General features: G+C 44.5%; 1 protein-coding gene and 1 long non-coding RNA gene across 2 annotated transcripts in view; both read right to left on the minus strand.

Annotated features, from left to right (window-relative positions):
* UBTD2 (ubiquitin domain containing 2) overlaps positions 1-26,589 on the minus strand; it is a 59,230-nt gene extending 32,641 nt beyond the window's left edge. Inside the window, exon 1 of the mRNA XM_068697887.1 lies at positions 26,424-26,589. Within this exon, the coding sequence (XP_068553988.1) occupies positions 26,424-26,493 (70 nt within the window). The 5' untranslated portion in view covers positions 26,494-26,589. The remainder of the gene's footprint in view (positions 1-26,423) is intronic.
* LOC137864091 (uncharacterized) lies at positions 166-23,426 on the minus strand. Its single transcript, XR_011101302.1, has 2 exons — positions 23,027-23,426; positions 166-2,732 (listed from the first exon to the last, which is right to left on the minus strand). It is a non-coding gene; the product is annotated as an uncharacterized lncRNA (long non-coding RNA).
* Positions 26,590-27,138: the final 549 nt, after the last annotated feature.

Consider the following 27,138-nt stretch of genomic DNA (forward strand, 5'->3'; position numbering starts at 1 on the left):
TTGGCTTCACCAGCTGATATTTAAAAAGGTTTTTAGTGTGTTTACCATTTATTACAAGTGTTTCAAGAATCCCCTAAAAGCTTTAGGCCCTCCTGAAAAAATGTTAATCTCTTTTAGCTGTGTTGATAGATGGAGCAGAAAGGATACAAAAAGCCACAATTCACGTAAAAATGTGCAAAATGGCCCATTTTTCACTTCAAGGTTTAGTCACTAGGCAGAAACATCACTACACAAACTATGGTCAAAGTTTTGGACTACATCAAAGGACTTTTTTCTGTAATAAGGTTGATAAAGACAGAAAATGCACTGAAACAAACGTTAGCAGTCTGAAAACACTTTGTCAGGTATTTATAATGCCACTTTTATATTCCACACTTCTGAAGTTAACGAGAGCTCAAAAGAAAACATTGACTTCATTTAAGGCCACGTACATCAGAGGCACAACAGCTTGCAAGATCTGGAAGAGAAAGTAACATCCCCATTAATTTTTCATCTTACATCACTTCAACATAAGTAACAAATTATTAATATCGTGCTTGAAAACATGAAATACTGTCTTATAAATGCCAAAGAGGCATGTTCTTGCTGAAGCAATATTGAAAGTCACACTTCTCATTAGATGGTGATGGTTGATCTTGTTTGGCAAGAGATTTATTTAGATGGAAAAACGAAGACCGTTAACAGTCTGCTTTCCAAAAAAAGCGAAGATCAGCACATCAGCGACACCTCCAAATAAATCAGGGTGTTCCTGCTCACGGACACCCAGGTGGTGCTGCGTATCTGAAGCGGGGCTAAGAAGTTGCTGACAAGCTGCAGGACCTTGCCTAAGAGCAGCCTTTCTACAGGAGGAACAACCACAGCCCATTCCTGTGGCCTCGCAGATGTTTTCCTTAGGCTGGTCAGAGGGGTTGCTTGAGAAGAGACTACAGATGCTCTTTATCCTCCCGGATGCCCGACCTGAAGGATGCCTCCTGCACTGCTTCTGCTCCCCTCCGGTTCGGTCAGACCCACCTACACGCACGGCACGCTGAGCACAAATTCCAAACACTGTTTTTAGGACTGCTGTCATTAACCTAAAGGGACCTTAGCAGAAGCAACAGCTAAGATAAGAAGCCCTGATTATTACCAGCTGCAAAATGAACTTCCCAGGGCTCAGCAAGCAAAGGAGGAAGATGTGCCCGTGTAGTTAGACACTCTGGGGTACGGCAGGGGTCTGGGCAGAAGGGCTGGCAGTGCCATGCAGCGGGCTGCAGAAGCAGAGGGAGCCTCACCTGAGCTCTGTGTCCATGTGTCCACGCTTCTGCCATTCCCACACATGCAAAATCCAAGCACTGCTCAAGTCTCCTTCAAGTCAAGCATCCCTTCTAAGCCTGTTTCATCCCTCGAAGTCTTCAAGGGACCTAAAAATACTTCCAGACAAGCACGTAGGCTGTCTCTGCCCCATCAGCAGCTGCACATAGCGTGCTTTCACTTCCCAGGTAAAGAACAGCCCTGGATCCTGGAGGCAGCCACTCCTGCCTGTCCTGCTAACCTCAGCTCTTGAAAAACTGCCAAGTCGTCTTTTTTTTTTTTTTTTTTTCAGAAAAGACACATTTCTCCAGTCCTCAGACTATTTTTTACCATGAATCGTGGAGGTTTGTTTCCTCTCCCCACAGCTTCCCGTCAAAGCAGGGGAATCAGTGTTATCTGTGCTTCTTTCGAGTGAGCTTATGCAGATAAATCCAGATATTTAAATCAGTTTCTTCACAGAACGTCAAAAAAAAATGTCTAAGTAGAACTCTTTAAACAGCTGTTGTGTTTGCTATGTCACTATCGCTGCGGATCAGAGCACTGCTGCCTGCTCTCGAGGCGGGCCAGATGAGCAGAAGCAGCTGGTAATGGAAGAGTCTCATAATAAATACCAACATCCAGCTAAAGCATTCATAATTCCTAGTTTATATACCCATGAACTGTAGCACTCGATAATCAAATTGGATAATATTTCTGCCCCAACGGGCTGACTGTCAAATCAAATAATACAAATGCAACAGCCGAATGAGACATCAGGCAACTGACACCCTCCACAGAAGGCGAGGTAGATCTCTGTGTTAGTTGTGGATTCAATTTTCCTGCTTCCCTGCTAATAATCACGCTGGTAAGCCCCTAAGACAGACCACAGAATTTGGTCCATTTTAAGAGCCTCCTGAAACTGAGCTGCAACATAACCATCTGGGGAGACGTCCCCTTTGCTTTCAGTCATCCTCCCGTCAGCTTCTTTCCTCTTTCCCCATTTTTTCAAGCATCTTTCACCTATTTTTTAGGACGAAGCGAGGAGTAACATTTGGCTTACGTTAAAATCCATGCAAACTCTCCGCAGTGAATTTCTTCCCTTTCTTTTGAAACAGAAGCATATGTTGCTTGCAGTGTAAGAATTTTGCTGCTCTTCTAAGAAAACACATCCAAATTTGGCCAAAGCATGCACTGGAAACATCTCCACGGGCACCTAATCCACCAGGGTGGGGAGGGCTTGGCAGCACAGATCTCAGGAGATGACTTATGGACTGGTCCCATGCTGTTTGGGGGCTGAAGACCCAACGCTGCTGATCATGCATTTGCAAGCAGTTATGTGCAGGAGCTGCAAGAATAGGGCCCTGCTGTGCTTTCAGCTCTGTAGACTCACAGAAAGTACATTGCACATCAAGAAATGAGCACGGGAAGACTGGCATGGAGGTCTCCGCAGCCTGGAGCAGGAGCTAAGAGCAGATATGGGCAAACGTTAGCAGAGAACATCAAAATGTTGAAGTGCCAACAGTATCGGGAGAAGGTGGGAAGATATGATAATTTTCCTTTTTTTCTTTTAATATGTAAGAGATGGAAACAACTGTTTAAGTGTTGAGAGATGAACGGTTTGGAGTAACTGTGTGGAACAGCGCAGGAACACGCAAAACAAGTGCAAACGAAAGGGCAGAAAATTAACAAAGCTGTCTATTTGGATAGGAAAGACGAGACATTTTTCAAGAACTGCTCTCAGTGGAAATGGGAGGATTGATGACTGCCAGGCTCCATGGGTGGAGGACAGAAACGATACTCCATCAAACAAGATGGACCAAGCTCTGCAGAAGCAGAGGCCAGCAAGGAAAGCGTGGCACACAGCTCCCGTGCAGCTTGCTTAAGCTGTAGGCATGCACAGCTTCAACAGAGGAAATGATATCCTCTCAGGGAGAAGCAATTTGAGAAACAGCAAAGAGTAATTATTTGAAGACAGTCATGAGAAGCTCGCTGAATATTACACAAATTGAACTAATCATCAAAAATATTCTTTGCAAAATTGCTTTGCGGTTGAGGATTGATTACTAACAAATTACTTTTCGAAGACAAATGAAATGCAAAGTAACAGTTTGCTACCTATAAAGTTCCTTTTAGTAACAGTCCCAAGGGCTTCCCTCCCCAAAATCAGTGAATAGTGCTCTACTCTATCATCAAATGAGTCTCATTTTAAATCTACATTGCTCCAATTTCTTCATAAGCTATCTTGTAATTTGGTATCAATATCTAGATAGAATTTATCCCAATCATTTTTTTCACTCCATCTGTGGCATAATCCTTCCAGGAGCAGAATTACAATAGGGGTTGGAGGAAGGTACAAAGGTTAGGTGCAGAAAAACAAAAATTGAGGAGGGGGAAGGGGGAAATGCATTGCACCTAAGCTGCAGACAATTTGAATTACATTGTCACCCAGGCTCACACAATCTAAATTACTTTAAGTAGCACAGGCTTACACGACAATGGGAAAACAGCAGAACCTTATCTGTTTATTGCTAGTTTTCTGTATTTTTTCTGTAGAAGGTTACATTTTTGCAAGGCAAGAACAGTACTTTGGAAAGAAAGTGTCCCTGGGCAGTAGTAAAAGATTTTCAGCCTTACAAATGAAATATTTCACTGAATAATCAAATTTTCATAACGAGAAGGAACATCAGGATTTCATAAGAAAACATCTATTAGGACAGTCCTGAGAATATTCAGAGCAGTGTAATGCATCTGAGGATGCTGTGGGGCTGAGGGACTGGGAAAGCATGAACTTACCAGATGTTGTGCATGTACGTGAATCTGTGTAGGTCCATCTATCTGTTGATGCTTGAAACTAAGATTTAGGCTTTCTAATGAAGGGAGATTGGGGAATGAATGCCACAAGAAAAACTCCATTTCCCAACAGGAATGAACACAAAAATTACATTTCTTGGTAGAAATTCAAGTTACATATTTGAATAGATGTGTCATAAAACATAAGGTTACAGACAAATCCGAGTTATAAAGGCGTAGGCAAAACAGGCAAAAATTAAGCCACGCAAGTAGTAAACTTGTGGTGTGAAGATTTTTAGAGCAGCAAACCTAATAAGGACAAACTTGCGCAGAAGAATTAAACCCACCAAGCAACCCCAGGGCTATTTCCCCGTTCTCCTCCCTGAGAGGAGGCGCAGGAAGAAAGAAAAAGATGGAAAAGGAGAAGCAGCAGTGGAGGACACGGGACTGATCACTCAAAGCTGGGTCTGCACTCTTCTGTGAGCAGCCTGCCAGACACTTCGTGGGCTGGTGTTAAGTGATGTGGTCCCCCTGGGGATGGGGAGACACCCACTGTGGGCATCATCCTGACACAGAGCTGGCAGGGCAAACAGCACCATGTCCCCTGATGGCTACTCACCGGTGCCAAGACCATAGGTGTCGCAGAGCACTGCTCGAAGTGGGAGCAGGGAACACGCCTGCCCTGTTTCTCCAAGTCTCTCCTCAACTCTTACCAAGCACCTTCCTCCAAAACCAGCTAATTGCACAGAAACAAGCGTAGTGAGTAAAGCGCAAGTCACACTGGTAATTACAGTCAGCTCTGGACAAGTCATGCACGAGGCACTAAATCTTTGCAGAGTCAATCCAGAGGCTTCACAGCATGAGATACAAAACCCATGAAAGGACGAGGGCGTACGAATGTGCTGGACAAAGAAGAAAATTGACTCTAATTACCAGCTATTACACTGTATTTTCCACCGCTCCCATCATTTTCAACAGGAACTGCAGAAGAAATCGAGAGAGCCTGGTATTTCCAAGCAGCTCATCACCTCTCCCATTTCAAAGGAGCAAACAGCATTGCAGCAAGAAATAAAAGCTTCAAAGTTGTGAGATCTGCTCCCTTCCTGACTGTACACCACATCCAAACGTCCCGTCCCACCCCAAAACGCACACACGGGCTCCATCCAGATCGCCAGGAGCCTTGCCACTCGCTTCATGCTGGGATGTGCTGTGATAAGGTAGGTGGCCTTTCACACAACCCTGAAACCCATCAGTGTATTTTGTCTAGCAGCGGAGAGCCAGCTGGCAAGAGTAAACTTCAGCCTCTGGTCTGTTCATTCAGATTTTATGAGGATGATTCCTCTGCTTCCAAGGCTGTGAGAACAGGCTGGCAAAACCTGACATTTACAAATGCTCAGAATAAGCACTGTAGGAGAGAGCAATAATGCAAGAAAAGCCAGTGTGAGGTTCTCTATTGTTATTTGCCTCGACTTCTCATACTGTTTTTCAAAGGAAATTTTTCACATTGGTCTGCCACCAAAAAAGCTCAGCATTATTGCCTAGCATTAGTTCTGTGGCTTCATTATTAGTCTGCAAAAGCTGCAAAGCGTATTATGGTTACTGCTGGGCCCTGCCTGCTCAGCTGGCTTCCTGCTGGAAGCACAAGCAGAAAATTTTCTGATTATCTCAATTAAGGTTTTGATATAACGTCTCTTCTGATGGATGAAGATGTCTGGGGGAGCAAACACCCCTGCAGAGTCACCACCTCAAATCAGCTCCTCCATCAAGGGGAGGCTGCAAATAAGCCAGAATGCTGCCAGGCAGGGTGATGGGATGGCCAGGTGATGCCACCCGTCCTGACTGCACCCCATTGGAGCCATCTCAGAGCCACGAATTCTGCTTCTGCAGCAGGTAAGGAGCACAGCAGTGGTGGTACTGACTGCACGGTGCCAGCTTCGGCATCCCAGTGACACTCTGACAGCACCATGGTGGATGAGCATCAAGGGACTGCCCAATTACCTTACAGTGCTGTTTACACTAGAATTTAAACTACTCCTATCTACCACATACAGGAATAGGTTTCATGTTTTCAGCTGGACGCAAAACAGGATTAGATTGACCCATCTGCAAACACCAAGACCTTCAACGATTACCCCCTACGGTGCACAACCAGACCATCCAACTGGATACCTGTGACAACCACCATTAAGGAAGCTGTCAGCAACATGAAAATATACTGTTTGACATGGGCTGCGTTAGACTTGTACAGTTCAGAGCTTTGCATCAATACAGATCCTCAGTGCAAACAAAAATCACAGTACACTGCACGGTGGAGTTGGAAAACATGGTGATGCAGCGGGCAGCTTGTGTGGAGCCTCACAAAAAAACCCACGGCCCTCTGTCTCCCATTAGGAGGAAGAATGGGATTCAGCAACTTCACTTTTAACACGTTCAAACAGGGGAACTTGAGACACAGCAGCTCAAACTGCACTGTGATGGTTCCTCTGGCGGGTCAGCTGCGTGCCCGCTGGTGGCGATGATGGGAGCACCAGCCTGCTACTCCTGCCAGCAGGGATCTGATGTACCAACCCATCTAGTGCTCCCAGCTGCAAATGGATGCTGGCCTGGCTCAGAAACCCCTTTCTCTCCTCAATCATGTACTCCCTGTGACCACTGTGCAACAGTCACGTATATGAACTGCTAAGGAAAGCTTTAGACATTTACTGGAGGCTGACATCTCCCGTTAAAAAAAAAAAAAAAAAAGGATTACAATTGAAGTGCTGCAAGCTTTTCTCTGCAAGCTAACAGCCAAAACCTGTGTGCTTCAAGCAAGACAGAAGTCAGCGTCTGGCTCAGCACAGTTTAAACTGAAGCTTTGCTTTTATGGAGGCCTTGGCCATGGGAGCCGTGCAACTAGTGCAAGCCTCTGTCACACAGCCACAGGCCGACCACACAAGGTCATCAGAAATTCTCTGAATTTGCTAAGTGACAGACAGGGACATCTGCTGTACATCTGGTCTCTATTTAATGTGCCACAAGTACTTCCAATACTAGCACAATTTTCATTTAAGAAAAAAAAAAATTAAAAAAAATCAAAGGCAGCCTTATCAGACGTCCTGCCAGAGTTACAGAACAGATTAGGCTAATAATTTTCTTTAAACAATGCAGCCAGCTCCACCCTGATTAGGTGCAAGGGCGCTGAATGCCAGCAGAAGCCAGCAGGCAAATCCTCACCAGCAGCACCACGTACGGGGTGTGGGCACTGACTCTGCAACTTCTGAGGACTCTCTGGGAAACACCGTCGGTGAAATTGCTTCCTTACAAAAAGTAAACCCAGATTTCTTTAAACTTTAAAACCAAGCGAGATCCCAGAAACTCAGGAGGCCCCCCTAAAGTAAGATCTGGGAGGAGCTGCAGGAGTTAGCACCAGTGGATCTGAAGAGTTCAGTGGGCAGGGATCTTCAAGGATCATCTTGTGCAACTGCCTGACTTCTTCGGGGCTAACCAAAAGATAAAGCACACTAATGACATTCATGTTAATAACATAATATTCATATTAACATGTAAAATCATGTTAATAACATTTTCATATCCCATCTCACCAGTGTTAGTTTGCATCAGGCTACGTTGCTCTGAGCCTTCCACACCAAAACCTGGAATTTCACACAGCTTGTTGTGCTGTGTAAGGTATAACGCCCATGGCAGACAATATTATGGTCCTAGGAGAGTTTGCATGAACATGATGGCACTGCTGGCTATGCCACTTCTGTGCACAGGAGTCACACACTCCAAAAGGGAATGAATAAGAAAGCCTCCAAGGTAACTGCTTTTACAATGACCAGTGATTCAATTAGCTTAGTTACAGGACCTAACACCATGTCTTGAATTTATTCCCGTGTCATAGTCATTGGCAGGGATAGAGTTTCACATTAGCCAATTAACTAAATGCACTATTACTGTATCTCAGCTACTTAAGCTCATCAGTTAATTAAGAGATCAGTATAAGCTGAAAATAGGAATCTTACCTGACACACATACCAAACATGCATTACCTTAATGATTTAATTTTACAGTTCTGTGGTATGTTCCACGAGTGCCATTTGGAAAACCAATTGCTCAGTGTAAGGAACAGGCAAGATGCACAAAAGCAAACATTTAAAGATTCAATCAGCAGGCTGTGTTTCTTGTACTTGCTGCTTTACTAAGCTCCATTTTCCGTGGTAGTTTTACCATGAGAAAGTTACTGTTTCAAATTAATTTACAAATTATTTCTTTATCAATGTTTAGATGCTTTCCACTTGCTTCCCATTAACAAGATGTTTTATCTTGGTGTCTAGCTGAAACCTACCGCTCATTTTCCCAGGACTCCACCCCAGCAATTTGGGAGAAGTGCTTCTGCCAGCACCCGCTGGACCAGGCAGGGGCAGACGGCAGTGTGCCGATGTGCAGTGGGGAGGTAGGATGCTCCCGATGCTCCTCAAACGTCAGGCTTCTTCCTGTGAAGTCATCTCTTAACAATAGGTGGTAAAATCTTCTTTAATAGCTGTCAAATCAGTCCTGCCATATGCAGGACTAGCACGAGTGATTTAGGAGCAGAAGCTCTTCAAGTTCCCTGCTCGCTGTTTACCCTTTAAGGGCGCACAGCACAAGTCAGCACACCTTAACATCACTCAAGACTCCTCCAGAACGCAGACCTGCTTTTCTGCCTATCACAAATCCTATCTTTTGGGGTTGTTTGTCCTTCCTGGCGCGCTTAAGGCCAAAAAAACACAGACTTGCAAGGGTGAGACTTCATTTCTGAGATGTGTTGATTAAAACAAGACAAACCACCCCCCAAAGCCAAACAACAAACCCTGTATACTTCAACTGCCCAGAAGCACAAAAGGCTCTTCATCCACAGAGGTCTCTATGTGCTTCACTAGCAAGAGTCACCCTCCTCTCCTGCTGTCTTGCTTCCCCTTAGCAAAAAGGGACTCATCACAAGATTAACAAATCAGTATGAGCACAGAAGCTAAATGACCACATCACTGAGCCTCCAGGTGCTCCCGAACAGCGAGATACCACAAGAACCAGATCCATTTTAGTTTTCATCTATTTGACTGCGCACACTGAACCCCTGCAGGGCAGGAGTCTCACAGAACAGTGGCTTAATGCCCCAGAGAAAAACAAAAACACTTGTTCACTTCTAGTCAGTACTTTCTGGATCCACAAGCCAGTTAATAAGCTTGAAAATTTATTCATAGACGAACCAATGCTCACAGCCTAAGCTAACTCCAGACTTCTATTCAACAGCGTGTCGTGTTAAACAAGGAGAGGTGTCAGGAAAAATGATGTGAGATGCAAGCTGGATCTTCTGGTCAGTCATTCTCCAGGCACTCCAGAACCTAAGACTGGAGAAAGCTCAGTAACTGGAAGACTGGAAGTCTAGGAATCGGTGTAAAGGCCAAGCAGCAACAAGAGCTTACAGAGCAGCATTCAGACTTCTCAGACAGCTACTAATACAAAGCTATCAGTAGCTGCCCTGGGATGCCAAAGTCTGCTCGTCCCAGTGCCCCCATCGGAGGTTATAATGTACTGTGAAGAATGACTGAAGACAAATTTGGGATCTGCTTGAAAATTAACTGCTGTCAAAAACTCCAGTGGGGTCAATCCCACCTTTGATTTTTATCCCAGGGGAAGGATAGGAATTTGCATTAAAACAATGTGTAAGAGCCAGAGAAACTGAAGGGGATGCTGGAATCTGATTAAGTGTCTGGATCAAGTGATGAAATGAAAGACAATACTTACAGGAGCTTGAGAGGACCCCAAAAATGAGGACCTGGCTATAGCAATTGACTGACAGCTCTGTTCTCTGGCTAAGGATGCTGGAGATTATGAAACATGGGAAGAAAAAAAGGAAAACCCTGAAAGGAAAGCAGTTCAATATGGGAAGCTCCAGAGCAGGATCTCCTGACAGCATGGGGACAGGACAAGAGACGACTTTCTTTCAAGTTTAAGTGAAGCTGGGTAATTTCCTACTACTACCTGCACCGAGGCAGCACAGTGCCACCAGGCCTCCTGTACACTGCTGCTCGACGCTTAGATGGTGACATCCATCCTCTTGCCTCTCATTTCCATGGATATGCAAATACACAGGTCATGGAAGAAAGGTTAAAGCATGCCAGGAGTTGAGTTTCTGCTGCTGAAACCAAATTTTAACCATAATCTCCAAATTTTAACCATAATATCCAAAGTAGAAGATTTTAGGGAAAAACAAACGAACAAAAAAGTGTTACACAGCATCAGAGGGTTCAATCCACAGGTTTAAAGCTCCCATTTGTTTTTCAGTACTTTGAGGAACGGAAACAAATCACACCCACGAATTAAAAAGAAATAAATAAATCTTTCAGCTAACTATTCTTCTGCAGTCAGACTAAGGGCTTACTTTCCACACCATTTTACTATGCAATTAATAAGTTTAATGATAATAATTGCATCATTAATTAGCACAATTACCTTGGAGTAATCCCTATTTTGGTGACAAACGCAGAGAATTTTGTTCACTGCTTGTGTATAACGCAAGATGACAAGAACCAACAGCATACAAGGTTAACGTGAACAAACCACTCAAAGGTTTGGCGAGGTGACTTTTTTTAAGCAAAGGACAAGATGGGCATATTCTACAAGTTCAGTTCACTTCTCAGTGTTGTTCAGATTAATACTGATAGAATTTATGGGACTGGGTGGATGTCAGAAAGTCTTTCAAGAACTTCCTTAGCAGGTGATGCTTCGGAACAGCTCAGTATGGGGAGGTTTTGTTAACTGGCATCTGCAAGCAGGACTGCTCTAAAATGGCACAATTACACGATTTACTAAAAATGCTCAAGATTTTCAGCTTCGAGACCTAGCTGCCTTTTGAAAAATGATGTCTATATTACACGTGAAAGACCCTTAGACAAAGAATTCCTACTTCTGAAGTGTATTTTTTGTTCAGAAAGCCATATTTAACCTAGAGTCAGAGACAATTTATAATACATTAGGATACTTAGTGCACTGCTTTGTTATTTAGGAATCTATCATCCATCTTCCTAACCTAAAATGAAAAATGTACACAAACATTTACAGGTTGCAACAAAGGCTTGTCTCTCTCATGTATTCAGGCAAAAAAAACCCCTACTCTTAAACCAGAGCATTTGCACAAAGTAGCCTTAAAATTACATCCATTCAAGGCTACGTTAGCTCCCTCTGGATCTACTTAGAAAAAAAAGGCAGGCATATTATAGCCTATGGTGGGGGATTATTGATGCAATCCAACCTTAAGCATTTAACTGCGGGTGTTGAAATTAGGAGCATAACCTTCTGCCTTCGCACAGTCAGCAAACCCCAGCGCACAGCTCAGCTCCTGCTGCGAGCCTCCTGCGGGAGCCTGCTGCTCTCCCTGAGACAGAGGGACCGAGGAGCAGGCCAAGGAAACTGCCCTCTCCGTTTAAATTGCTCGAATTAAGATAGATTAGAGTAGCCAGAGCCCTTCCACCTTTAGCAAATTAATTTGATCTCCTCCAAAAGTCCCCGAGCGCACAGGTCTTTAGCTCTATTAATGGCCTGAGCGATGCTCGCTCTGTAACGAAGGGCAGCCTTTCCAACAGACGCAACAGCACTTCACTTAAGTAACTTCTCTTCCTTTTAAAGGAAGGGATGACTGCGTAATGTGATTTGATTTAAAATGCATTTAATTCTCAACAACTCAGAGCAAGCTAAAAACTCGCAGTGCAATGATTGTGTTGGCAAAGGTAGCAGCCGCTGTGTTCCCAGGCACAGCTGAACACGGGCTTGCACATGGGCTGCCCTCATCTCTTTTTTTTTTTTTTTAAATCTGTTCACCATAACACTCAAGGGAGCTTACTTTTCTCATTTTACCATCTATTCATAAGCAGAAATTGTATTGTTTGTCAGGAAACATGCACCTTCCTTTCCTTGTCCTATAATTTAAGTAACAAGCGTCGTAACAGCAGGTTAAACCAAGTGCACGTTGATGCTGAACTTCAGAGTCAAGCTCCTGTAGGAAAAGTCTGGTCCTAAAATTAAGGCAGAGCTCATTAGTGTTAGGCAGACCCTTTTCTCATCCCTTCTCCCCCTTACCTGATGAGAAAATACTTAGCTTTGAGTGTAAGAATGAGAAATTTCGGCACGTAATGAGGATGAGAGCATTAGCAAAAAGATTTTTATTTCAGCCACTTAAAAATAACAGCCCAGATCTCTCATGGGTTTCAAACATTTGTTGCAGATATGCAACGATTTTATTTAGGTGTAGTGACTGCTGAAAGCACTGAATAAAACACTGGTTGCTGGTTCCAGCAGAAAAAGGAAGAATTCCCCAAAACAACTGGCTGCAAGCGCATTTGTGATCCGCCCAGCCTGCTGTACTAATTACTGTGCTCTAACGAGCAAACTATGCACACCAAGTGCTGCTTCTGCAGCTCTGAGAAAGGGCGCCTTGGATCCAGGAGTGCTTTTTGGACAGGACCCGTCAGAGTCGGGGCTCCAGTGCTGCCTCCCTTACAGTGGGGATCGCATTGTAAACACGAAAAAAAGCCATTCAGGTCCCCCAGTGAATAGTACGGGTACACAAAGGAAGTATTTAAGCTTTCTTGCTTTCAGAAGCCTGTATCAAAAACGTATGGCCAGGATTGGAACCCATCAATCCGGCCCCGTTATCACAGGCAACCTGCAGGCAGCGATTTTTCCGACAGCAATTTCTCCCTCTACTTTTTAAGCTCTATTTTTGGTTCACAGAACTACGGCCAGCGTTCAGCACCCTCCCTACGCCAGCAATATTTAGGCACTACTAGCAACAGAGGCTATTAAAAATAACCAAAAACGCAGCAAGAAACAAGAGATTCCTTTGCTGTGAGAAGAGCAATCTTTGCTGGGGTATGTCCAAGATGAGTGAATGCAAAATATTTAGGAACGGGTGGAAAAAAGTCACTGAGAAAGAACAATCCACATTTCATGTTCTTTTCATGCTACACCTGAAAGATTGATTTCCCCTCTTCCGAACCAACTTCTATTTTTATGACCGAGCTGTAATTCCCCTCCCCAGATCTCAGCATTTTCCTCTCGGCTATCACAGAATAGCTTGTGCCTTCTGATTCATTCGGTATGAACTCGGTAAAAAAAAGGAAAATGGCACACTATTAGCAAGAAATCTTTTTCAAAACATCTATTCCTAGATAGTGAATATTTGCCAAGATTAGATTTTCTAAGCACCTATACTGAACATGCCTTGATGTCACACACCTCCTCTTCCCTTCTAACCCCCTACACGTTAGATAGTTGTAAAAATAATGAAAAACATTAAATTTACACTGAGTCAGGCATAACTATTTTTAATCTAATTTTCAAGGCAAGGATCTCTTAAATCTTCCTGTAGTCCTTAGAATCAATACAAAATATTCACTGCCCAAAAACATTCACTGAATTATCCTAAGATACATTTTGTAGAGTCAAAACAGCATTGGCAGGAGTTGGGTTTTTAGTGAGGTTCTTTACAGTTGTTTTTTTTTAAAGAAAAGAATTAGGTGCAGACGGGGACAGGTACAGAGAATGGCCCCCACTTAAAGAGAACTGTAGAAGAAAATCTGTCATACTGCCAAAACTTATGCTTTCATCTCCTACTGCAAGAAATGGATTTCAGACCTAAACTGAAAAGAAAAAAAAAATCCCTGTTCAGAAGAAAGTGAAGACAGAATCCCTTCATACCCAGCAGGAATACACACAGCTTTGGGGTTCAGAATCAGCACAGAAGGGTGGACCACTCTGCTCCCTTCCCTGTTTCCCTAAATCATTATCTAAAAATGCAAGAGAAATCCAGATTTGTTTTTTAAACAAACATAAAAATTACCAAAAAAGATTTTTCTTTTTTCTCCTCAAGATGAAAGCCCATCTAAGATTCGACATTATTAGAAGCCAGATGGATTTACCATAATCTAAACGTGTATATAAACAAAAGCTGAAAAAACAGCAACAAAGCAATTTTTGGCATTTACGTTACCAGTAACTGGAACAGCAGGATCGGATCCAAACTGTCCCAAGCTTTCAATCCAAACTGCCACCCAAGGAAACAACTACAGCAGGCGTGTTTTCAGCGGTCACACTGCTTGGAAAAACTAATCCCAGAGCATTTAAAGACGGGTCAATGAAGTACCTGGCACTCAGTTAATCAATGCCAAGTGCATTTCCAAAGAGCAGATAATAATGTAGTATCAGCCACAAAGGGAAGGAAAAAAAAAAAAAAGAATGTGCATAATCTGAAGGTTTTGACCTGGGCAAAAACTAAAGATGAGCATGAGAAAAATGCACCAGGAAATGTTCGTGTCTACACAGCATCCACCAGAGCTATCCTAGCTGAGCACAGCCCATTCATATGGGCTCATTTTTTAGCATCCACGCTGACTTTCATACATAATAATCTGCACTAAAATATCTTGTTAGAAAATACTTGCTTTCTGAGAAACTGTTTCATTTCTTAGCTTTAAATATGAACAAGGGAATCTGCACTGGAACGTGTCCAAGTAAGAACAAGAAAAGCGGTGCAGATACCCAAATCTGACTTGCAAGGCAAGAGTTCCTCCAGTTGAAAAAAAATCCTCATTAATTTATGATAATGAAAGAAGACGTGAAGGAGGGAAGGGTGACTGCACGGAGCAGTTAGAAGCAGACTTTATCAATGGAAGATGAATTCAGCTTGGAAATTTGGCAGGGAGAGCAATCAGATAGTGACAGCATACTTGAGTAGGCAAACCTGGAAAGAGTCTAAGAGAAGATTAGGTCGGCTGGTACTGGGAATATTCTGCTTGACACTGCACTGAACTAGAAAATACAGATGCCTCTGCCAGCACTGCTATCTTGGACTTTGTGCAACCTCGTATAAATATGAAACGTCGTTGCTAAAAAAAAAAAAAAACGCCAACAAAAAACTCCCATTAACAGGTTTGGTTATCAAATAGCAGCTCTCACAGTGTCTCTCTGTGTAGTTTGCCAAGAGACATTAACAAGGTGGGACACTTGCAGGAACCGAAACACTTCCTCCCCCACCCTCCAGTATCTATAACATTTTCCTAACTAATGTGGAGCTTAATGCAAATTATTAACTCTTGGTAATAAGTTTCCACCACAAAAAGATAAAATGCTAATGTTGGTTCTTCCACAGCTGTGCAGCATGCCATTTCTCCCCCTGAATATAATCAACAGAAAGAGAACGTAACTGGAGTGAAAAAGTTGCCTTCCTAAAACACAGTGAAACACCTCACTTTTTGGGATGGATAAAGCCATAAGAGTGACATTGCAGAAGTGAACAATTAAACTTGTTTGTTTTCAGATCCAGTATGTTGAGGAAGTTGTGGTAAGCGCTGTTTTAACTATGTTTACATATAAATTATGGACAAAAAGTTGTTCCTTGAGAACTGATCACGAGTGATCACATCCTGGGGCTGATGAAGGAAATGGGGAGAGTGAGAGAGGCCACCCACCGTGCCCACGCCATCACCACTCCTACACATTAGCTAGCTCCCAGCAATGGGGTGGGCACAAGGGTGGTGTTCCTTTCGAGGTTTACAAATTAACATAACTAATGGTAAATAAGCCAGGGAAGAACACCATAGCACGATGAAAAGATCAGGAATTAAGATGTTCACTTTTGGTCGGGCCTATTTGACCAAAAAAAATAATATATGGACAGTTCAGAAAATGCAGAAGTTGCTTCCAAGAAACCTGCAAGGTTGCAGTCAGACTAAAATCTTTGGGACCAGTACTGTTCCTTTTGTTCCATTTATTCCATATTCATTGGCTTGTCCAACAAAGACTCGGTCTAAAATAGCAGAATTCCATCTGTAAGCACGGTTTCCCCAAAGAAACCCATTTTAAACAAGAGCAGTAGGACAGAAGCCAATAGAGCACCGCAAGGTCGCAGCAAGTCACGAAACGCTGGAGTTTTCCTTTCGGCAAGGCTTCTGTCCATAAGAAACTAAATGTATGAAAGCTTTTGGAAATCTGCATTTGGACAAACAGCATCATTTCCATAACCATCTCTTCAGGGTGGTAATGGCCTAGGCAGCTCTGTCGCTGTTTAGGAGCACCAGATGTTTCCACAGGGTTCGTACCACTTAAACACATGAAAATCGCCCCAGTATAGTCGAAATAGTTTTAGAGGTTTATCGGAAAATCAACTGTTTACTGGATTGTTTTTTCTCATATTGAGAAAAAAACACACTTTGAGTCTCTACTGTGTGTTAGAGTTTGAGGACTGGAGGGTTACTTACAGGACCCTCGTGCTGGTACCGCCTCGCAGCGCCGATCCGCAACAGCCACGCGCTCTTGTTCTGACAGTGCTGCTGCTCCTTTCTTCTCCCAGAGGAGAGACTAAAACTCTGTATTCCCTCTTGTTCCATTCCAAAGGCGTTTCAGCTAAAGCCAAAAACTGAGCCTGTAGTATTTTTGGAGCTATTTTTGTGCTGTAATATCAGTGCAGCAGCTGAAGCGCCTTGGATACGTACAATGCCCGCGTTTGTTTCAGCCGCGTTAAGACAGTGATGGAACGTTGCATTAAGTGCCATCAGCGTGAGGCTATACAATACGTGACTGATTTAAAGCATGTGACTTCAATCAAGCAATGTGATTTCAATACACATGCGGTTTTCCATTGGAATTCAAGCTGTTTTGGCACCAGAACTAGTTTTCGATTTGGAGAAAGATACAATGGAAATATACAGATGTGAAGAGCTGACATACAAATGAGTAAGAAAACTTATCTGAAATGAGCATTTAAACTTGTCTTAGAATAATATCAGATATTGATGAGCCCTTCACACAACATACTGCTATTCAACAATTGCTTGTATTTATAGCAAACCATATTCTTTTAATGCAGTTCTCTAGGCACACAGCAAAAAAAATCTTTTTAAAAAAATCAGTCATGCATTTTACTGAGCCAAGTCATCAACATGCAACTCAAGTCGGTTCCAATTTTGTTTTAAAAAAAAGTTTAAATAGATATTTGACAGCTTTCCCCTTCTTCACCCCTTGAAGTGCTAACCCTCGGCTGGGACCCGCGATACCACCAGCCACTCAGTGGGTACGCTCACTGCATGTATTTTGTGTGTGCTACAGACACGCGATGCAAAGGAGGGGATCTGCTCACTCTCGGGACATTCTGATCACGTCCCCAAGAGGCAACCACACCAAATCCGGCAGCAGCGAAGGATGATGCTAGTTAGAGGTGTGAAGGACTGGAGCGCAAAGCTTCAGCTGAACGTATGCTTAACTACCGCTGCCACCAAATATAGCTTCCTGAAGAATGCATCCAGCAAGCCTGAGCGAAATTGTTCGTCCAGCCTTCAGATAACATTTGTTGTTTCCAAACTATTTTCCTCAGACACTAAACCTTGCTTCTCATTAACATTTCTTTTCTCTCACCTCCTCAGCCTTGCTTCAACCCTTGTGCCATGGATCAGCTGCCATCAGTGAGCTGAACAGGGACGCGAGCATCCCTCCTCAGGACCCTGCACAGCTCAGCTCCCTGGGAAGAGAGGGCGAGAGTGCAGTGACACTCACAAGAGGGGCTCCAAAATGTTTGTTGGGCAGGAGCCCAACCAGAGCCCAGCACACTGCACTGAACACATTAATTTGACGCACGCAGCTTTTGCTTATACCCCAGATTAAGCAAACACGTCTAAATATGCACTGAAAGCATTAAGTTCAATGCATATGACATGCGCAGTGTTTCTCTATACCTCTGCCAAGAAATATTTGTTGGGGTACACACAAACCATGCGAATTAGCAATTTTTACTTCAACTATTTACCTTTTCACCAGACAGACATTATCCTGCAATTGCCAGTGTTGTACAGTAGGCTCAGTCGCTCAAACAGCAGCACGTTGCCAAATAAAAATTGGCAGGAGAAAATGGCATTCACCAGCTGCAGGTACTATCCGATGTTTTGCAGGTAGTCTTTTAGAAAAGACTGTATTTATCCCTACAGACAAGAAATCACAGGAGATGATAGCTCTGCAGCAGAAAAATAAAACGACAAAGTAAATGCCAGGAGAGATCCTTCTCACGGATCCGGAGCGCCCTTGATCACAGCATGAGAGCAAAAATTGAGTTCCAGAATTGAATTTTAAAAATACAAAGGTAACAAGCTTCCAACCCCAAACCATTGTGCTCTGCTCCTGATGCAATTTCAGGCCCTGGGAGTATTCTCAAAGAACATGCATCTCTAATGAGAAAAAGGTGAAAAATGACAGCAGACAATGTAGGAAGGCAGCACTCCAAGAATTATTTACAGTTGGTACAATTATTAGAAATTCTTGTTCATTAAAAGTTATGAATTATAAGATGCTTGCAATGAACGGTATTTTAGGTATTTATAGAAAAGTGTCAATAACAGGAGATTAATCATAGTAAGGGCAAACATTCCCTGTGAAACATGAAATATTAACACGCAAAAATCATTATAGATTACAGGCTATTTCATGGAAATGTTTTTCCCCAGGCAGAACCTGTTCTCACTGAAAACTACTGAAGTAGTCCTCACTAGCATTTGTGCAGGGCCTCCTCTTTCATGTTTGGGATTGTAGGAAAACCACATGATAGATCATGCAGAAACTCCCCAACCCTCCTCTCCTCTACCTCGTCTTAAGCACAAGGATGCCTTTATATACACACGCACATAAAAAAAATCCTTCATCACATCTGAGTTTCGACAGAAGGGAAGAATCATTTCTTCAAAACCGTGCCTATCTCCTCCCACAAACGGCTTTCAAGCAGTGCTTTGAATTTTTCCTTTTAAATCATCTTCACTGAGGAGGTGGGGAGAAGGGAATAGAAAAGGACACTGGGAAAAAGAACAGAGGAGCTGTAAAAGTCGGTCTAATGCACAAGCACAGCAGCGAGGACCCCCCCCCCCATATTTGTGCTTTATGAAGTGCAATTCTCAATTGCTTTACATTAGCTCCTAGCAGGTCAAATGGATGTACAACAACTGCAAATTCATTAACTGCGTGTTATTAGTGGCTTCTGCACTTATCACCTGCAGAATCTGCAGTTGCTCTGCATCTCTCACTACTGTGAAGTCTCCGGATGACAGGCTGCTTATGTCATTTTAAATATTTAAGGTAGCCTAAGAGACTCCAGCACCATTCAGCATTTAAAACGCAGCCCCATTTATTTCAAAGGCAGGAAACGGGGGAAAAACCATTTACACAGCTTGCACCGCCCCAGCTTTCGGCCATCGCTCGTTTAAACAAACCTGCTCCAAGCCTGCCAGGAGCAAGAGCGACTACCTGGTAACAGCTGGGACATCAGCCCAAGGTCAGCAAGGGGCAAAAGGTGTAAAACTCAGGTTCCAGCTGAACCTTAAACCACAGCAGACACGGTGCATATTTTACTGCACGCAGGTCAGGACAGTGAACTCTCACGTTACGCTGAGCTCTAGGTGCTTGCCGTGGACTGGACGCGCAGCACCCGGGCGGCGTTTGGATGTGCTGCTCCGACAGCTGCTGCTGATCCGGGATAAATCAGCACGCGGCACTGAACTCCATTCTGCACTTTTCACACTGGAAATGCAATTACAACGTGAGGGAAAAGCTTTTTCTTAAAAATAAACAAGCAATCCTCTATTTCTCCTGCTTCTCAAGCAGTGGAACATTCCTGTGCCTCCAAATCTTAGATTTCAGCCCATTTCAGCTGAATTTTTTATTTTTTTTTTTTTAAGTTTTTCCTTCTACTCCACCTGCTTCACAGAGCGGGTCACCTGGCTGATTTTGGGTAACTGAGTCCTGCCCCTCTCCCATCCCAGTCTCCTACAGCCATGGCACAGCCGATCCCCCAGGGAACGGATCCGACGTGCCGTGTCCTTGCTCCCGACACGCGGATCCACCTGTGCCGCGCCAAGTCTCCGGCTGCAAAGTTGCAATGCAAACTCCAAGGGCTTAGCATCTCTGTGAGTAAACAGAGCCCGGAGGTTTGCAGTTCGCAGAGCAAACAGATGACTGAAAGCCCCGAGTATATGCACGTAACGCTCTCCTCGCCCTGGCATCCGCCCAAGGTCAGCCACCTTTCAGCACGCTTACGTTCAGCATCCCAAATGGGCAAGGCATCCCTGAGTACCGCCTCATCAGCCTGCTGACTGTGTTTTTACTATGATTAAAATGAATACAGCCGTCTAAATGGACTTGCTTTTAAAACTAGATATGGCAACAATCAGAGAGGCTTAATTTCATAATCTGACTTTTGCAAAAAGAAAGAGGAGACCTACAGAGCTTCCAGCTGGAAGAATTATAAACCAAACCTCCACAAGCTACACCCTAAGCACCTGCGTGTAGGAAAGATGAAAGCGAATCAATGGCTCCTGCCTTTAAGCTGACACTTCAGCAACATGCATCCAACAGATGCCATGCAGTCTTCTTTATCCCTGCTTCACCCTGGCTGCTGGGAGGCAGGAATCCCTGGAACAGGGATGCCACCAGCTCTGGGAAAGGGAAGCTTGGTTCTGCACGCTTGGCTGGACCTCTTGTCATGGACTATCCACCTCTGCAGGACAGGATGTCTGTACCGCACCAACCAAGCTCAAAAAGTCATCTGAATCTGATGAGAAAGAATGGGGAGGATCACAAAGCACCTACTGGCCCTCAAACCATGGTTTCCTGTGGCCGGCACAAGCAATTTGCAGAATTACGTGTTTGTGTGAGTATATATATATATATGAACGAACAGATATATATACATATATATAAATACAAGCACACATACACCATTTAAGAGGAAAAAGTAAATGAAGTATAAGAATTTGCATCAGAGCGGTCTGAATTTTAAGGAAGTGATAGAGACACAGCAAACGAGTAACAACTGCCTAAAAATGTAACTGACAAATACAGTGTTAGCCTACAAGACGGGGTGAAAGTGCTTTTTACATAAAGCCCTTTAAGCAAAAAATGGATTGTGATGCTTAAAAACAAAGGAATAGTTGTATTCATTGCTAGAACAAGGTCATGTGGTCAGAAGTTCTCCAGATTTAGTTATATATTTATTTTTTAAGAGCTGGGTAACTAGACCAGCTGTGGCTACCTTGATCCCTCCTTGTACCTGCAAGACTTGCAGCAATTGTCAGGACTCAGCTATAAGGCAGATCTTTATTTCTGGCTTCAGTTGCATTATAACTTGTGACTCATAAATTGTATTATTCAACATTCATATGAAAAATAATAGCTATCATATTACCCGCTGTAATAAGAGCGGATTGCTGACTTTGAGTTTATTCAAACAGAAAACAAACAATATTTTCCATTTATCAAAAATCTCCAATGCACAAAGAATGTTCAATTCATTATATTTAATATTCAGGGAGGGAGGATTTCATTGCTTTCAACACTGAAATCCCAAACAGAGAAATTAAAACAAATCACTTCATCTAGAAACCAAACAAACAATTACATGGAGGAACAATGCCAAAAAGGAAACAGAACAGCTGCATTCGTCAGCCCTTATTAACAGCACGAATAACACCTTATTTCATTTGCCACCAGTTACTTGTTATCACCTGAAAAACAAATGAGGTCTCTTGGGTTACAAATTAAAAGTGCCATACCAGCAGAGTGATATTCGGGTGCTCTCTGCGCTAGACCTGCCAATCCTACCCATCCCAAGCAGGCTGTGGGTGCCCAGCCCTTAGGAAACCAAAGCATTCATTAACAGCTACTTTTATTACACAGCCCTGATAAAACACACACGTACTGCTGTGGAAATCACGAGAGATTTACAAAGTTGTGAAAACCATAGATATATATAAAATAAGGAAAGCTTAGTATATTTATTTATTTATTTTAAGGAAAGACACAGTAAAACAACACCTAATGCCAGCTCTGAATTTAGCATCACAAAAACATATCCAAGCACCTTATTTCAGGGTTGCATTACAAGGCAGCAGGAACTACCTGAAGCCCAGAACACCCTCCTTTAGGTAACAGCAAACTCCCAGGAAGGTGCTACGTGCTGGCACGCGCTACCCACAGCTTGCAATCAACAGCCCAAACACTGCAAAACGCAATCTGGGAGATTCTTTGTATGCTGATACGCGGGGTCCGCACCAAATGCTCTTAACTGCTCAGTCATAAGAGCCTTGTTTAAAAACCCTGCGCAAGCTGTGCATGGGCCCACTGTATCAGCCCAATTGTGAGCCACAAATCTGACTACTTAATATGCAAATTCCCTTGGTCAGCCTGCCGTAGAGGCACCATGAAAGCAGTTATTGTAGCTTCAAATTAGACATGTGATGCGCAGCATTACACAGCACTCGACTGAAAATATTTAAGAAACTGTTGTCCAGTTCCCAAAAGCAGAGGTCAAGCTTGGCATTTGGCTTTCCAGAGCTTAATGAAGCGCCAGTACTATATCAAGTACTGCAGGAAGAATTTACGCTTCTAATATATTCTGGTGTGTCACTCAGATGGGCAGACCTATTTCCGCTTGTTCCTATTATCACTGCTGGGTGATAGGGGCAGCAGTAAAGAAGACAAATTTCAAACAGAATCATCGTCTTTTATAACAAAGAATAGCGATAAGAGCTCCAACAGGCAGGCTAACATCACATCAAGAGCACAGCAGCAATCAGACAGCTGCAGCCAAAAGACTTAATCTATAATGACTTGTCATGCCCGCGCTTCGAGACATTGGATTTCCTGCCCTTTCGTTACTCCACACAAATAACTGTCTCGCTGAACTTTACGAAGTCAGACAAAGTAATATGCAGCTTATAACAGGGGAAAGAGTTTACCGGGAGAAAATGAACTGGTTCATTTTTCTCCTTTCCCTTCGCAAACTTCCCCCTCCTCCCCTCCAAAACGATGAAAAGAAATTTAAGAAGAGACCTCCAAAAAGGCCCTGCACGTGGGAATGCAAATTCCCTGGTTTATGCGAAACCAAACATAACCTGATAAGCTGTTAAACCATACTTACAAGCACAATACATGTTTCTCCAGCTGCTAACTCCTAACCCAATACTTCGCTGCTTTTCTTGAACGCACAATTGAAGAAGTCCCACAAGCTGTAAGTGGCCAGAGAACAGCTATTTCTCCCTCTCCTCTCCATCCTGCAGAAATTCAGTCACCTTTAACACAGCACAGCAAGCAGAGATTGGTTGCTTGGCTCCTGAAAGCCTGGAATATCTGATGGGAGACAGCTGAGCTAAAGGGATGGGGAGAAACACCTGTGTCTATAAAGCATATAACCATCATCTTTTATTGTTCTTTTATCTCCTCTAAAGAGTCACCAATAAATTCATCTCATCATCTAGGACATACGCACACCACAATACAGCTCTGCTGGACTATAATGCACCAAGCTTTGAGACAGGAACTTTCTCTCTAAATACAGCAATATTCTATTAAAATGAAAACTCACGAAGAAGAGCAGTGATAATGAAACAGCTGGTATCAATCTGAAAAGACCATTTCATTTCCAGCAGGATGGGCAAAGCAGCATCTGCTTAATTCTTGTTAAGTAACAGACTCCTCCTGCTTTGGTCAATGTGAGCAGAGACGTGCAGGGAGCGGGTACGCATGTAGCAGAGCTTGGTGTGTTTGATTAACTCATTCTTACACTCAGAGAAACACCAAGTGCATTAAATAGTTCTCCGGGTAAACGCAAGCATCTCTCTGACCTTGAAAAACACCATAGGAAAAGACAAAGGAACAGCACACGGTCAGGGCACTGTCAGCTTTGCTGAGCAGCAGGGAAGTAACTGGAAGTGCCAGTGATTGACAAAAAGACCAGGGACAGTATCGGGATGTGACAAATTCTCATCTCAATTCCAGTGATACAATCTAGCAAGATTTCACCAGCTCCTCACAGCACTGTAATAGGTTGAGACTGGTATGAATTAGACTTGAGATCTGGCTCCCAATTTTATGCAACATCAAGCATGCTATTACTATCTAATCAATGTCACAATTGCTTGGAATTCTTTAAAAAACTCTTCTGTTCTGGAGGGGGGAAAAAAAAAAAGTTCCCCCAAAGCCAGTCTATCCCCGGCAACGTTCTGGCTATAAGTAAGATGTTTCTGTTCTAAAGCACCTTCCTGAGATTTATAAAATGATGCAGCCCTGCTGACTGACAGCAATTTGAAAGTGATTACTCCGCACTAGGTCACAAAACAGGAGTTGGAGGAAATAACCCTTGTATTGGAAACAGGAATAGGCTGCCCTTCTGTCCAGCACTGGGCTCAAAATCATGTTCACTTGTGCTTCAGCTGTTTCCTTTGCTGCTGTCTCAAGACATAAGCTCCCTCCAGAGCTCAAGTACTTAGCACAGGCACACACACAAAGAATTTGGAAATCTAAGGATTAGTGAAGGCTGGACTTCAACATCCCATTTAGATTTATAGAAGATGTACTGAGGTTCCTGCACCTTAACACCCTTCCTCACCCCCCTTTTTTTTTGTTTTGTTTCAGAGAAGCAAGAACAGCTATGCAACATTACAAAACAGGCTATTGCACACTGTAACTCATTGTTTAAGACAGTCCTAAGAAGCACATAATTCAACTGAAATTTCATCACTTCTCACTTCAGCAAGACAACCTTAAGGAGCATTATCCTTAGAGCATGAATCAACATGAGCCAGCTGACATGCGTTTTGCATCTCTTACATCTTGAAAAACCCAGCTGCTGCTCTAATGCACCAAGTACAATAGGTTATTTAACCCAGAAGCCATAGCGTGCCAGGCCTGTAAACACTAGGCAGTAACATGCTCTGAGTAAGTCTACCCGGGACAACAATTTTTAGACAACTTGGACAAAAACTGTCTACCTCACGTACTGCTACTGAGTGCTTAAGACGGCAGCATTACTATTTTACAGCATCAGCAAAGTTCTGATTGTTTTCCTCATCTCATTCATTGGACACCACAGAGAAGAGTGAGGAAATTAAACCACAGCTATTTCTGTGACATAATCTCACCTTGCAACACCTAGCTACTGAAGCAGGTCCCTGAAAAATCGTCAGCACAGCTTTTAATGCTATTTTCGGTCAAGATTTTATAAGTACATTACTACTCCTTCCATTCTTTTTCCTTGACATCTAGTATGCTCTGGTCCCTTACTTGCTCTTGCGTCTCTTACTGGTTGGTAAGTTTGCTTAGTACTTATGTAGCTTTTAGGTAACTTGCTTTTTTTAAAAATAAAAAGTAGGGGGGAGAGTAAGAAAGACTCACATTAGGCAAAGCTATAAAATTCCTTTTAATGTCAATGATGTGATTAAATCCTACACATCTGGACTTCCTGGTATTTCTGTGAACTATGTATCTGGCATTAATCAGCAGGTGGCTGCCTCAGATGTAAAAGCTGCATTTTTTGGGCATCATGGAAAGTCACTGCTGTGACTGAACAGCCATCGGCTGGGCTGTCTGAGGTAAAAACAGACCAATAAATAATAGTCCATAAGGCACAGGGGAAGATGTAGATCTAGGTCAGCAGTTTTCAACCTGAAATCTGTGGACCCTGCATGTGCGAGGACTCCTTATCCAAGCGTCCTGTGGGTAGGCTGACTTTAAACGACCACACAGCAGACAGAGCTCTGCTGGAGAACATCAGGGGTCTGCAAACCGAAGACTGAAAAAGCAATCGCTCAGACATTTAGGTAGAGAAAAAGCATAAAGGCTGAGGCCACTTACACTGCAGAAGGGTTTCCACACTCGCTAAGGAGGTGTGTGCTTGCACATGAGCGAGCACACGCTGCTCCAGCAGCTGAAGTCCCTGGGAACTGACTATTTAACACGGGAGATCCAGGCTAGAGGAAAAGCATCCATCTTCCTCGGAGAGAATGAGGAAAAAAAAAAAAAAAAAAGCCCAACCCACAGCAGTGCCAGGACCTAAGTTATCTGAAGAATTATTTCCCACACACCACAAGGAGCCGAGCCCAAGGAAAACAAAGTTTGGGAGCCCCGGGCAGGCCGTCCCCCCCAGCCCCTGGTTATTTCCCCAGCACCGGGGCTGGGGGAGGGAGGGGGGAGGCTTCGTCCGCGTTCCCCGGGGCACCGGGGGGGCGAACACAGCTCCCTGCTCCCGGCTCCATCCCGGGACGGCTCCCGGCGAGCGGGGACCCCCGGGAAGGGCTCGGAGCACCCCCGCAGTGCCCTCCCCGGGAAAGTTGCGGCCCGGCCGGGCGTGTGGTGAGGAGGGGAACCGGGCACAGAGCCCCGAGCATGGGGAGGGGGGGCACAGCGCTGCCCTGCCCCCAGCCCCGAGGCTCCAGCCCCGGCCCCACCGCAGGCCCCGGGTCCCCTCGCGGCTCGGTGGGCAGCCAGCCCTTCCCCTCCCCTCTCGTCCCCTCCCGTCCCCTCCAGGGCCCGGCTCTCACCTCCGGTGCCGTCCGAGTTCTCGTTGAGGCTGCCCGAGGAGTCGTGGTGGGAGCCCACACACCCGCCCATGGGGCCCGCAGACCCGCCGCTCCCCTTCTCCGCTCCCCTTCTCCTTGCTCCCCCCACCCCCCTCCCCCTAGGAGCCGAGCTCCGCCGCCGCCGGCCGGCCGGGCAGGCGCGATGGCTCCGGAGCCGCCCCCGAGCTCCGCAACGCCGCCTCCGGGGCGCGGCCTCCCTCGCACCGAGCCGCTCAGCCTCCGCCGCCGGGCCCCGGCCGAGCCCCGGCCCGCTCTGCTCGGGGCCCGACCCGGCCCGCTGTAGGCCGCGGCGGAGCCTGAGGCAGGGCCGGGCCCGTCCCCGCCGCCCGGGCGAGGCGGGTTTGGGGTGGGCACCCGGGGTCGGCTCCTCGCTTGCACCTCAGGGTCCAGGCCCTGGGGTCGTGAGGGGCCTGCCCTGAGCTTGCTGTGCAGGCTGGGGCTTTCCTTCCCTCCCCCTTATCCCTATACCCTTCACGGTTTTACATAGAAAGTGCACACGCACTGGGATAATCACAGAATCACAGAATTTCTAGGTTGGAAGAGACCTCAAGATTATCGAGTCCAACCTCTGACCTAACACTAACAGTCCCCACTAAACCATATCCCTAAGCTCCACATCTAAACGTCTTTTAAAGACTTCCAGGGATGGTGACTCCACCACTTCCCTGGGCAGCCT

The sequence above is a fragment of the Anas acuta genome, chromosome 14 (genome assembly GCF_963932015.1).
Source record: "Anas acuta chromosome 14, bAnaAcu1.1, whole genome shotgun sequence".
NCBI classification, from domain to species: domain Eukaryota; kingdom Metazoa; phylum Chordata; class Aves; order Anseriformes; family Anatidae; genus Anas; species Anas acuta.